The 13,988-nt window shown below is 43.0% G+C and overlaps 1 protein-coding gene across 1 annotated transcript in view; it reads left to right on the plus strand.

The window, feature by feature from the left end:
* The window catches only part of T265_08457 (hypothetical protein), a gene marked incomplete at both ends in the record, with an annotated part of 134,808 nt that overhangs the window by 27,209 nt on the left and 93,611 nt on the right, over positions 1-13,988 (plus strand). The window contains 4 exons of the mRNA XM_009174264.1: positions 346-474; positions 1,951-1,975; positions 8,009-8,361; positions 13,545-13,724. Coding sequence (XP_009172528.1) covers positions 346-474; positions 1,951-1,975; positions 8,009-8,361; positions 13,545-13,724 — 687 coding nt within the window. The remainder of the gene's footprint in view (positions 1-345; positions 475-1,950; positions 1,976-8,008; positions 8,362-13,544; positions 13,725-13,988) is intronic.

Below are 13,988 nucleotides of genomic sequence, written 5' to 3' on the forward strand. Positions count from 1 at the left end.
GTTAGGTGAGGCTTGCTCTCAATTCAGTTCTTCAGCGTGGTGCTTCTTCTGACTTGAGAAGGAATAACGTTTCATCACGGGCCCCATAAGTACGTAATACACCAACTCAGGTTATGACGTCTCAATTCGTAACTTTGTTTGCATATGAGTGGTTCCAGCTGCCAGACACTCGAAATGCTAAGGTACTCGCATTTACTGATGAAAAGAGACTCGGAACTTGTCGCTTAACCTGGTCAACATGGAGTCGATTCATGAATTCATATAAGTCTTCTACATCCCACCTATATTGCAACTAGTATTCGAAAAAATCTGTCATAGAGGTGGGATTTACGTTTATTTCCCTAGGACGAATCCTGCAACCAGAGAGTTTACGACCTACTGATGGAACAGCTGAAGACGTTGCCGGATAACCCGTTTGCAGTGGTGTCTTTCACATTTCTGCTTTTCAACCTGGAAAGAAATGAGCCTTGGAGGGTAAGTATTTTATTATTAGTTCAAAATTGGATACATTCAGGGGGCTTTTTTTGTCTGACGATGAAGGATAAACCTCACTACATGCTGTCTCCAAGAGTTTGGCCTAAGTGCTGTGGTTTTGAGAAGAATGGTTGTGAGGGAAAATGTGGTCAGCGTAAGTGGCCACTGGTGGTGTGGTGCAAAAGACTTAACCAAAGTGAAAGGAGATCGAATTTGAAATGTTCGTCTTATGTATCCCAATCGAGACGAAACGCGCAGCGAACCAGCTTCCAGGATTTGCCACCTTGTTTTTATGATTGACGTGACGCATATAAGGGTATTGCAAGCTTTTGGTTTCCTAATAAAGGGTAACAGATTTGTGATGTCTGCAGGTCTTCTGGGCGTCTTTAGCTATATACAGATCATCTGCAATGTGACTAGATGGATTTTATTCATTGATCTGCAAAGAAAATGAGTTTTAAGCAAGTGCATTACGTGTGAATGCTGGATGCCCAGGTAAAAAAGAAGTGTGTTTCAATCGTGTGACGCAAACAACTTGAAAATCGATTTTAGTACTAACCAGAATCTGCCTATAAACCACATATAACGGCATAGTTATCCAGATGTGGTTTATACTTTTAATCACAGAACACGATGGAACTACTGATAGAACGCTTCTGGATGGCCTTAAAATCACGCGGTGCACTGACCCATGTGGAGTTTTGTAAGTTTCTTCTGACATGCTCAGTTAAATCAATAAACACACCATTGTCTGAAAATAATTGTTTTAGGAAGTAGTGTTACATCATTGCAGTTGTACCTGTTCTTGGTTAGTATCAATGCTGTTTTAGCAGGAAATTGCCGCTGAAACTTTGAAATCCCTTCATCACCTAAAACCTGTGAGCACTCTTCTTAATAACGTAAACCATCCGGCAAGGTTTTCTCCCAAAAGCCTGGGAAGAATTTTTACTCGGAAGAGATTTCAATGATTCACTGGTGAACAGAGGCCTCAGGTTTGAAGGTGAGGCTAAAGTAAGAGTAGCTTTGGTTTATCGGATGTTTAACTCCTCAGATATTTTGTTTTTTCCTTATCGACTACTTAGTTTTCTAGGTTCCTGGTAGAAGAAATGTGTTCAAAACTTCTTTGTTGGCGCGTCGGAATGCGTTTGTGTGAGTCGGTTTAAATTTCACGCCCAAGAATTGCAGTCTTTTGTGAAGTTAGTCGGTTGCGCTTCATGCATTGTCATAAACAGTCTTATCTATGTTCGAACTTCACAGTGTTAGGGGACTAAGGACGTGAAAAATTCCCTATCGTCATCTCATCATTTCACCAAAAATAAGCTATCCGATAATTGAGCCAATTGTTAGGTGACAAAAACAGGATTACTGACCAAAACAACAATTGTCGGGCTGAAAATCATAATAGAATACCACATCCAGACTCGGCCTTGTGAAAGTGTGTAACCGAACGGATTGCTTTTTCTGCTTGTATTGTAGCGTAAATTGAGCACCACCACCAAAGGTTTGTTCGTTAGGTCCCCGTTCATTAACACTTCGACGGACCTATCCTGCGTGATCAAGAACCGTTTTTGCTAAGACCGATGCAGGTGCTCCGGCTTTATTTACTCACTCAGCGTTTCAACCCATCACACTATGTGTTATTAAGTGCGCACTGTTTATTGGATTGCCATTAGGTAGAGCTAAGCCTCAGTCGACCTGGATTTCGATGTGTGCACCGGCTGATCAAAATGATGTTAGTGGGATACAGCCGGTGTACGGGATGCTAACGGTGCAACTTATGACCGATGAGGATTAACAGTACCTGCCGCTAACAACTTACCGGATAGTAGTCTTGTTTGGGCATCACTGTTAGTTATCAAATTGCTTCCCAGTCTGTTTTTCAAGTCAATTAATCTTTATTGGATTAATTTTCACGGTACTCGTACGGACAGAAAATTAGCTGCAAAAATGTTGTCTGAGTCATCAAATTCCGTAAGAAACACTTTAAAGATGAGAGACGAGACCAGTGCCGTGATCATTTGTCAGGCACCAACCTCGAAAACACTTCTTGCTTCGTCGAGAAAGATTCATAAGAACAAACTCTAAGTCATGAGTTTTGTGAAACTAGGCGTTTTGAGTGGTTGACCACCTCTGTATTGATAGGGACGCATATCACTACGTGCTCTGATTTCACACAAACGCTGATGTCAATGGAAAATTTGATAGCGGTGTCTTAAAGCAGCGGCAAAGCGGAACTTTTCGGGCATTTGAAGCTACCCAACACCGGCAACCTGTGTGTGCTTATTGTACTTTGTTTAGTTTTGTTTCAGCTCTTAGAGCATACGTATGGAGAGCTAATAAAGTACCGTTTTTTGTTTGGGTTATTTTGCTTCTAACACACGTGATTCGAAATACAATTATCGAGGGCGGGAGTTGCTGCTGTTTTTCCGATCTGGAGAACGTTGGGTTTAGACCCCTCTTTGCAGACGATCCCCAAAACGTGCTGTGCGTCGGCCGATACCCTGTGCAATACTGAGCCCAGTATCAATTTTGTGTCCATGAACAGAGCATAACAATATTTCCATCTTGGTGGTGAACTTTTACACTTTCTCGAGAGGCACAAGAACGATACAAAAAGAAAGACGGTCATTAGAAAGTTGTATAACTGCACTTCGTTTCCGTTCCCGTTTGGCTGCTGATCACATCGCACCTTTTTAGCAAAGGCTGGACTGGAGTTTCTTTCAACAGATATGGCCGTCATTCACTACCTATCGGGATAGATCATCTGACTAGATTTTAGTTTTTTCTGCGGACTGTGTGACATCCAGCGATAAGTATCCATACATTACACGAAACGATACGAAAAAAATACCTCTGAACCTGGAGCCTAAAAAGGAGAAGATCATAATCAGCCTCTAGGATTTTAGACAGTCTAACTATCGATAAACAATTCTCATTTATCCTGAGTAGTTATCGACCCCTCCGGCAGCTTGCCAGTTGTCAAGCCAAGGAGTATTTTAGCTGCATACGATGGATTGGCCAGATTATCCTGCGATCAACAATTAGGAGCTGTCAGCTTAATCCAACTTCTACAGCTTTCTAGAACAATCGGAGAGCAAGTGGTCTGCAGGCCATTGTTCTGAATTCGTTAATCAACTTGATGGGCTCCATTTGGACAGAAAGCATTGTGTCCTTCCTTCTGAATTTCGACGATAACTTGGTCTTCCCTGGCCCTGGTAGAAATATAGCGTCAACAGCCTGTTTTGAGATCTGCCCCTCTAGCCATTGTGTTGCTAGCTAATCGTGTTTGCGCTTCGGCAATCAAAACCTACTTTGGTTTCAACTTTCCCAAATATTAGGACCTACTGATCTTGGACCAATGTTTTGCATGTTCCTTAACGCTTCAACCATAAACAGGACCATCCGATGCCTTACTTTTGGATGACGAAAGTCCAAGTTTTCCACTTTTGGTGGACAAGGTAGCATCCAGGCAAGTGTGGAGAGAAACGGATGCGGTTTACCTGGTCAAGACCAAAAACAATTACTCAACTACCGGGGCTGTCCGCGCAGACGGTAATGGTCTTAAAACCAAGGTTTTTTTGTGAGCATCACTTGCTAAAGGTTGTGCAGAATGATTCGCGTGATATACAGACTAAGAGCTTCGTCGCGGAAAATTCAGCGGTTGAAATGCCAAGTGACTGTCTTTCCCCGAATAGTTGTGGCCACTTAGACTGGACAAAAGACAACAAAATGAAGCGAAGCAGCCTATGAAGAATAAGCGGTGAAACTATATTTAATTAGCTGTAGGTAGTTGTGGGATTTGTAGAATTTACATCAACATCACTCTCGCTTGCACAGCCCCCTTCAAGTCTGGCACGGTTATCCTGGCACATTCTCACCAAGGAAGAGGAACAGTGTGTTCAAAGTTTGCTTCTCTTGGAGCTCATCAATACATCTTTAGTGATTCTAGGATTTAAACTACAGATTTCCTACATGTGAGGCTACAGCGTTACCGCTTAACTAAGTGTCAATATGCTGTCATGAATTGCCCTCTGATGACTAAAAGTAATAGAGACTCTTTACGCATATTGGCAGACTATCGAAATATTAGTGGTTCGGGTGTGCCAACTGGTTTGTGATCAGGTGGCTGTCGCTCTTTGGAGCCCTCTGCCAAGCTCGGTGAATATATCAACAGCTACCTGGTTTACAATCAGTCATCATCCACACAAAACACAAAGGTTGAGCCACTGCCAAGGTTGCGGGGATTAAGTAGATGTGCACGCACAGATGGGACACTGGATAGCACGTGGTTTTAAGCAGTGTGATGTGTTTTGATCGATTCCCGGTTGATTATGTATGACTCACACAGGAGACAGTCGTTTTCAGTCAATCCGCAATCATATCTGGTGTGGGCGTATGTATCGTTTTTTCACGGTCATATTTCATATCGCGATGTTCATGTGGCAGTCAATTTTGTCGTTGCGTTATTTTCTTGTCCGCAACGTTGAAGTGTTGAGACCGCGGGACTTGTGCTTGCGGGACTGATCTATGGGGATCGCTCTCATTCCTTCGAGTGTCGTCCATTGTGAAAACTAGATTTGTGCAATAATCGAGAAGAGGTTTATCCAAGTTTCCTGTTAGCACCAACTTAGCTTGCAAGTGACTGCATCAGTTGGATGTCCAAGCTAGAACACAAAGTTGGTGGAAATTGTGCGATCAGGTCTGCCTGGTGAACCTTAAGGAGGATGAACCTAGTAGTGGGATGTTGAATAGCTTTCAATAACCTCAAAATGGTGTATTATGACAATAAAAATAAGCCCTACTCAAAACGGGCCGAATGAAAAGCTTGAACATTTGGGTCCAACTTAAATATGGTGAACCTCGATGGAACGAGGTTGTTGAACTCTATAAAAACGAACTGCTTTCTAAGTATCATCAAAAATCCAGAGGTGACAGCACTGGGATGGGAAAGCGTTTTCACCAAAGTCAACAGGAAATGGTCAGTGAAGTATTTGGCGTTTGAGTATCAGTTTAACACATTTCCTGGTACCCGACCTGATTATCAAGGAAAACATGTGTAAACATTTGTAAACATGGTAAATTCATTGATGTTCTCTAAGCTTACGCTTCATCTTGAGCAAAAGGGTGACAGGATTACAGGAGAACAGTTGCAGCCACTGTAGCAAACAGCATTTCGTCGAAAAAACATCAACCGTTTTTGATTGAAAACAAAATTGTGCAACCAAACTAACCACCTTACAGAGCCTTGTTTGGGCCTTCTTCACAAACAGCCTTCATAAAGACCAACTGCTGCAAATTTCAAGGGAAACATCCAAGTTATCAAACGCTCTCGGACCAACACTCGTTACTAGAAGCACTGGGAACAATAGTTCTCTGATTTCAGTAGAAAACCTTCAGGGTTATCGTGCGCTCCATGAAACCAATACCTAAGTAACGAAGGGTCCTAAGATCCTGCTGTATTTGAGAATCTGTTCAAGGATCTTACTCACATACACTTGTGTAGACCTCAGTAGTTTTTTTATACAACACCACTAACTGGGTGATACTAAAAAGTCTTAGCAGACGGACACCGGAATAGATATGCTTCTGCTTGTGTATTCATTAGTGGCTAGTTTCCGGTTATTATACGAATAGCTTTTCTCATAACTAACATGGACCTTCCAGCTTTTGATCTGCATTCATTCCTGAAAATGGACTGTTTTGTATACTCATGTGTTCTGTACTGCTTCTTACTTTGGCGTCATGTCGAACTGTGAAGCGTAGGTTGTGTGCATCACATGATCAGAAGTTTATTGGAGGAGATGACGCTTGGATTGAGCCAGGAAGAATGAAACAGGTTTGTCTGTCTTAAAAATGGGAGTTCGTATTTTGTTGACCTATACCGGGAATTTGATAAAGCGGGGGGTAAGGCTTTCATCCTGCAAGGAAAGTATCTCATAAATCTTAAGGGAGTTTCGGACCGGGACAAAAATCAATCAAAATTGTATCTCGGCGTGTCACCACCACGAATCTGGAGGTATAAGGATAATTTTCGGTAAGCTATATTGTGTGTTGTTGGTAGATCCGAACAAAAACTGTCTATATTTCTAGTTGACGATGCAAGTTACTTGTAGTACCAACCGCATGCTAGGTCAGAGGGGTCGCACAACGGCTACCAACACGTCTTTTGTTTGCTTCAATAGTTGCTTTGATGGGAAGTCGGTGCTATGGGCTGTTGAAACGCATCAGCCGGAGTTTGGGAGTCTAGGGAAAAGTCGCTGCTTTGGTTACTTTAGTCTACTTTTCATTGGTGTGCAGCAGGGTCTTGGTGAAGACCACATTTGACTGACTGGAGCTCATCATTCCCAATCACTGTGCCCGTTTTTGCCTATCACACCAGTGTCTATGTGCGTGCCTTCAGCTGACAAGAAATAGCTGGTAACAATGAGAGCAAAACTCTGAACTCCGAATATCCGTTCTTGGTAAAAGAGATAACAGATGTAACAGAATGCTAAGTGCCTTCACGTCGTTTCCATCAGTTTCCAAGATGCTTTTCTTACTCGACGGATGAGGCATCTGAATTGTTCGGAAGCCCAACTCTCGACGCACATCATATGAGGCGAAAGCCATAGCTAATGAATCTTTCGCATTAACAGTAGCTGAGAAATTTGGGATGCAATCGACAGAAAATCATGACTTAAAGATGCTAGTACAAGTTGAAGGGTGAACTGATCACCGAGTAGCTTATAGTTTCCACAAGTGAATCTGTGGAGTTGTCATCAATAAAACTAAGGTCTACCATGGTTCATGCCAGATCCCGGCAACTGTGTTGAAACAGGCTGGTGACAGTTATCGGCTATTAGCCCTTGTGGACAGAGTCCTATGAACAACTTTCTTCATTCGAGCCTTCCTGTCTACAAATTTGTCACAGAATAACCGCTTTTCGCGGGTCCGGGTATGGCGTACTATACTATCGGTTCTGCTGCTCTGCCTTCAGCGAGACCTCTTGAAAATCGTAGCTCAGTACCGATACCGGGCACAGGGAATCCGGTTCTGTGCAGTGGTCAGCAACATTTTGAGCATCCGCACAATGCAGTCAATGGATACTATTTTGACACAGTTTCCTGATAAGTTACCTCCCATATTTATACTATCTTAAAAAAGACGGGCAAACTTGGTCGTATCGGATAGACTTAGGCTTCCCACGAATTTGTTGAATATCGTTAGAAAATATATGTTTCACATGAAGTGTGAAAGATATTTGTGTGTGAATAGATTGCAACCGGCTGCATTTTCCTCAGATAACTCAACGTTGGATTTCGTTCACACTGACCTTACATTCTATAGACATATTTCTAAAACGTAACGCTTTCATGGATTCTGACATTTCGTTGGATAGGAGATAGTGCTCAGCAACAGTATTTCGGTGATTATCTTCAAGCTAAATAATGACAATTGAGTTGCAATTTTTCAAATTTCAGACCATCATCATAAGCTGCTTTCCCCCCTCGTTTTCTCGGAACAGATTATCTCTTTTGGTTAGTCCATCGTTCAGCACGATTCCGACTGATCTGTCGATCGCACGATGAACTTATAACGGCAGTAGTGGGAAATTCTCTTACGGACAGGAGACAGACTCAACGTGGATGGCGCTACGCAATCAGTTTACTCGCTAGTCTCACAGTTGGTGACTTTGACGCCCTAAGTTCAAAAGAAAGCTCGGATGTGATCTCTGATGGAATTAGTTACCGAACGCCAACCTATCTACCGAAGTCTTTCTATCGTATTCTTCAAGATTATCTGAGTGAGGCAATCCAGTCATACCCGGTCTTCCCTACTGGTGAAATACAGTCGGATGAAGATGGTACAGTATCTCTGTTACTAATTGTCAAATGTCTGTTATCCTGGGTAAGTGAATGTTTGTCAATCAAACCCATATTACTTGCGAGCAACTGCGAGGTTTGTTGAATATGAATTCATATCACTCCTTCCTAAAGTTCTTATTCCCTCTTCAGTCGATTGGCAGTGTCTTTACACCCTAAAGAGCACCTAGTGTAGTGAGATTTGGTTCTCCACAGGCCTTGCCGGTAGCATAAATCCTTGGATGTGCGGATTTGTACTCAGATCAAATGACATTGGCAGCATGCTCGTCACTAACGGACATACCCGAATAACCACTTTCAAAGACACCTGCTCTAGGCTTATGTGATATTTATGAGTGATTCTGCTAAACATTAAAGACCATAGCCCTTCTGATAACCTTGAGCGACAGTTCGCCAGACAATTCTTCCAGTTCTGGTAGCGCCGTCGATAATTACAGATGACAGTTTGGCTGAGATACGTATTGCTCAAGCGTGGACATCGAGGCTTTATTAGATGAGAGCTTTTTGCTGGCTCCTGTAACAATGTAAGTTGGCCTCACGTACACCAAGGACTACAGCTCCTCATGTGTGGTTATCGCCGAGAAGGTGTGTGAACATTTCAACCCAATCCTGCTCCAAAGACAAATCCGTCAATATCGGGCTTGTCAGGAGTTAATCGCGCTTTTAGCTGACCCCCACGGCGGTAACGCCAAACCAGGCATAGATCTGGACACAAAATCCCTTCATTAATTTGCTTTCCATCTGGTGGAGTACTTATTCGAGCCACTGCGTTGTGCGCTGCTAGGGAAATACCAGAAAGTGTGTTATCCCTGAGGAACATTATTTAGATACGGCCAATAACATAGTTTTGCTTAAGGGACAAGCCTCGGACACCGGCAGCCAGACGCTTCAGGCTGTGGAAAACTTCCCGTCCATAAGAGTCAGAATTGCATTCGTGAATTGAGACTGGGCAAGCGAAAGCTTGATGTGCTCCAATTTCCTTTCAAAGGATGGGTTCCGCTCTGTACCGCAAAACATTTCGTAACTGAAAAAGACTTCTTGCGTTGTTTATGCAATCCTTTACTTCGTTCTGGGTGGTGGAATGAATGATCCGGTATGAGCGAAGGACTCACTTATTTTGATAGTGGGATTTTTCAGTACAACTGGTGTTCTTGCGTCGGCTTAATTATCGACACATTCAGCTGCATTTCGAAGGTTTCTAGCAGATCGAGTCTTTTGGGCCATGACTCCCACAAGTTAAGTGTCAGTTTTGCTTGGTGAAACCGATGGCCGTTGAGTTATTCGGTGATCTGGGGCTCCCAGACTCAGCGCACTTCCACTCACAACGCACCTATGATGTCACCTCGACTGTCGATGAGGCGTTTGGAACCACAATACCCAGCTCAGCGAACAAACCAGCGGCCACCATTACAAACTGAGCTACCAATATTCTGTTTATATGCGACTCGGTGGAATCCCCAGTTTGATAGAACTTGAAGGCTGGGAATCATCGTTATGCTCCAATGCACGAGACCGGCGATGACTGATTAGTTCTAGATTTGGTACCGTCTAAAGCAATGGTCTTACAGAGCTTGTATCTGGTCTGATCTGAGAGTTGCCTTACCTGCTTCTGTCCTCGACGTGACTTTAATATTACACTGTGGAAGCTTAGTACAAACAAACCAGTCAAGCAGCTGGGATGCCTTTCCATCACTTGAATATCTTGACAAGATCTGGTGTTTGCGTGTTGTTGAGACATAACAGGGCGGAACAGTTCACCGTCTGTGCGTCGCTGATCATGGCAAAATCACCGGAGGAGGTGATGTGCAGTGTCACCAATTAAGGTAATATACTCGTTTGTATCTCCAGCTATCACAAGAATACCATTACTGGCTCTTGAAAGTCCCGTACTTTATGCAGTCTCTGCCGTCTGCTCTCGATGCGATCCTTCATCCGGGTTCTACTGATACCACAACTGCTGGCCGTTGAATCAATGGTTTTCGCTTATTTACTGACACCGTTACAACCAGCGTTTTTGTTAGTAGGAGCAACTCAGTTTTAGTTCATTTGGGTTATAAGGATCAGAGGGTGAAAGAGTGCCTGAGTCACCTAATCAGAAAGGTGATTAACCAGTGACCCGGATACATGACATAACAGTCGACCTCTCATGACACCGTAAAGTTCAGGTGAACAAGACGGATCTACATAGACGTGATTAGTGCTTATAGGTAAATGACTGTATGTATACCTTGATAGATCAAAAGTGCAACTATGCATCGATTCAGGGGCATTGACCGGTTTGTAGTTACTCAAAAGAGGTCAACTGCGGGGACCAACATGCTTTACCTATTGCTTTAAGCTTTCAAACCATTCAAACAACAATTTATTCCACTAACGTTCAACACCCATATGGTGAATGTTGTTCTGACAGGTTATGGTCTGGGTGACGTCCTCCTCATTAGGAGACAAGGTAGCTTGCTTCTCTACCTAGAGGCAGTCACTGTCGGCGAGAACTCTCTTGGTGAGCTGCGCCTTACAGCTTCGTTAACGGCAAAATATCCCATGCCCACTTATCTGTCTTCTTCACTTCAGGCGTTCGGGTTGCTTCCTATTTTTGAATTTCCAACGGTTGAACATATGCTGCCACTTCCAAAATCTTCCACATGTGAACGAACAAACCTGTCTTGGTCGAAGGAAACGTTGTACAGGTGTTGATTCGTTGGATCACGGAACTTTTGACTGCAGACAATAAATCCGTTGCCAACAACCACGTAAATTCAATGTGTAGTCTGATCGACCAGATCTTTCAACCTATTCTAAAATCGCTTAGCGTCAGTGGATGCACTGGCCGTTTGAGCCGAGCACATTGCTCTGATGCGCTGCTAATCACTGACGCACTCGTTCCCTGTCTAGCTATTCTATGTACGTTTGTGGGCAACCACTCGCCAAACGTGGATTCATGCTGCTCTGATGATCTCGCTTCGGTGAGTTGTGTTCATTCCAATATCTCTGGATATTCTCCAGTGCTTGAAGTGTTCAGGTATGGCTGTTTGGTCTAAGAATTGCCGGTTGCATTGGTTCTTCTTTAGCTGTATACAAAATTTCCATTCAACAAATTGATACATAGATGAGCAGCGCGAATTTGCACTGTATGTTGGTATTCAGGTAGAACACAAAGATGGCTAAACCCATCGTTACAATCCACTGAGCACACGGCAGACCCAGATTGGCTGGGGTGAATCATAGTGTTTTCGTCAGTATGATGAGTAATGCCACGGATTAAAGTAATCAAAGTCTCACCCAACATAGTAATTAGCATTCTCCGTCAGACAGCTTGAACCATTCCCGTGCACAATGGTGAAACTTCCAGTACAATCGTAGAAGTCACCAAAAATGGGACGTTTGAACGATCAAATGCTGTCGTATTTGACTGCAGTCATTACCAGTTGGTACTGCTCGAATTCATGAGCCCATCGGATCTTAAACTCCTCCTTCAGCGCTGCATTTCAACAGAACAGACCAAAGACGTCAGAAATTGCGACGTTAATTTTGACAGTTCATCATCCGACAGCCTGAAAACAAGCGCTAGCTAACCTCTGATTGTCGCATCAGGCCGCCGTCTTTTGGCGTGGTTGCCTAGTCAATCTCAAAAGGCTTTCGCTCACGATTAAAAAACATGAACTGGATAGAGCCAGCTTCATCACGTGAACACCGATTAAGATTAGGATGAACAAGTTACCTGTAGGTCCGCATTGGGCATGCTTACAGTTGTAAGCCATCCTATCCTGATGACGACAAGTTTTTGTCAATGCAATAGCGTTCACGGTAGACTGGCGTGTAAGAAATTCCAACCTACTTGATTAAAAGGATTGGGTTATTTGATAACAATTCTAGGAACGGCAGGAGGCTGAAGTTATATGGATTGAAATGAAGTCGTTGGGCTACTCACTAAAATATAATGGATCAAACCATTGTACTCATAAAGCAACAACGTTAACTGGACTGAAAAAACTGGAAAAAAACTATTGATGTGGAACAAAGCGAAGATAAGCGACGTATAAGTTATCAGTTATTGAAGAGCAGTTCGCTGCGCATGTCATTCTGATAAAGATCCCCTAACGTTGAGAGTTCAAACTCCTGGACCACGTGGTCGCCGGCTTGATTTGTGCGGAATTTTTGCAGCTATCATCCACGGAACAGGATTATCCAGGTCCTGTGAAGGTAACCAACACGCGGTTTATCCTGATCACGATCCATCAATCTGATTTAATTGCATGGGCGCGTACGACCATGCATTGCAAGGTGAGGCAGTTGATATGTTTTTCACCATGCAGTCTACAGGTAAATAAAAACTGGCATGAAGTTTATGTTTGGAGTGAAGGGATGAAATTCTGGTTTGTGGACTTCACTGCCACGCAAACCTGAGTACTTTTTAGGGAGGTTTTGAAGACGTTCATTGCCAACCAAACTCAAAAAGAGGTTCTTGGACATACTAGTGGATGCTTGAAGAGGAATGTTTGAACACGATAATGTTCCGAGTGTATGCTATAGATCGACTGTGTTTTTAACAGTTCTGAGAAGCAAATGAGAGTTTGCAGCTTGGCTGACAAAATCGAGTTTCTATTATTTACAAACGTCATAAGTACAATGTTTTTGCAAGTCGGATTCGGTCACTTTTGTTCCCGAAATCGTTTTTGTTACTGACATCCTTTCCACCCGAAATATTTTATCATAAATTCTTGGAAACGTATACAACCAAAGCGGAAGTATATTATAAACTTTCTGGCATGCTTGTCGGTGTTCTCACGTTGCGTTTGGCTAACAATGCCAACAGGACTGTATCTGAAATATTTTTCTGGTTGACTTGTGAAAATTACTCCTAATTTATGGTAATAAATGTAAACTGTCCTAAGTCGTTCCTTTTATGGCTTGGTGACTGGGATGACGTCACAGTGTTTCACAACCATGAATTCTCCATGACGATTCTACCATGGCGACTTAAACAATGGCTTGTATTTTCCATGTAGAGAGTTGCTGTCCAAACGTGGTGGTAACGGCCAGCTCCGACTCGCAGAAAATTCCGTGTGCAGCGTACTTTTTCGGGATTTGAGCACAAGTGTTTACTCTGTGCTACCATGTTTTATCGATTGGTGTCATTGATAGTTGTAAGACTCAAGTCAGCTTATTGTTATTGTTTGACGAGCGCTTTACCGTCCGTTCTATTTTCAGAGGGCAACACAAAACAAGTTCGCGGAAATATCAAGTCCTGCCATTCTGAAGCTACTTGCCTATTTAATGCAGATATTGGAACGCATGGGATTACATTCACTCGAAGCTGAGGATTTGAGTTCTATTCTTGCACTGTTCAGGTTTGCGGCCGTACGACGGTACAGTCAGCGTCTTTTGAAGGTACGTAATGATCGCTTACTGTATGATAATGCTGGAAGTTCTACCGATTAAAAATTAAAACCGCAACAACATGCGGTCAATAATTGTCACTGTTTGTGTTTTCAAAGCCGACAGGTGAACTTATTTTGGATCTGCTTGAATTAATTACGAAAAGACCCCGATGGAAGAAAGCTGTTCCACACAATAGATTAGCTACAGTTGACGTGGCAGTTTAATCCAGCTCACGACAGCTAACCCCAGGAATATTTCTCCAAATCGGTCAAG

This window comes from Opisthorchis viverrini (assembly GCF_000715545.1).
Source record: "Opisthorchis viverrini unplaced genomic scaffold opera_v5_217, whole genome shotgun sequence".
NCBI classification, from domain to species: domain Eukaryota; kingdom Metazoa; phylum Platyhelminthes; class Trematoda; order Opisthorchiida; family Opisthorchiidae; genus Opisthorchis; species Opisthorchis viverrini.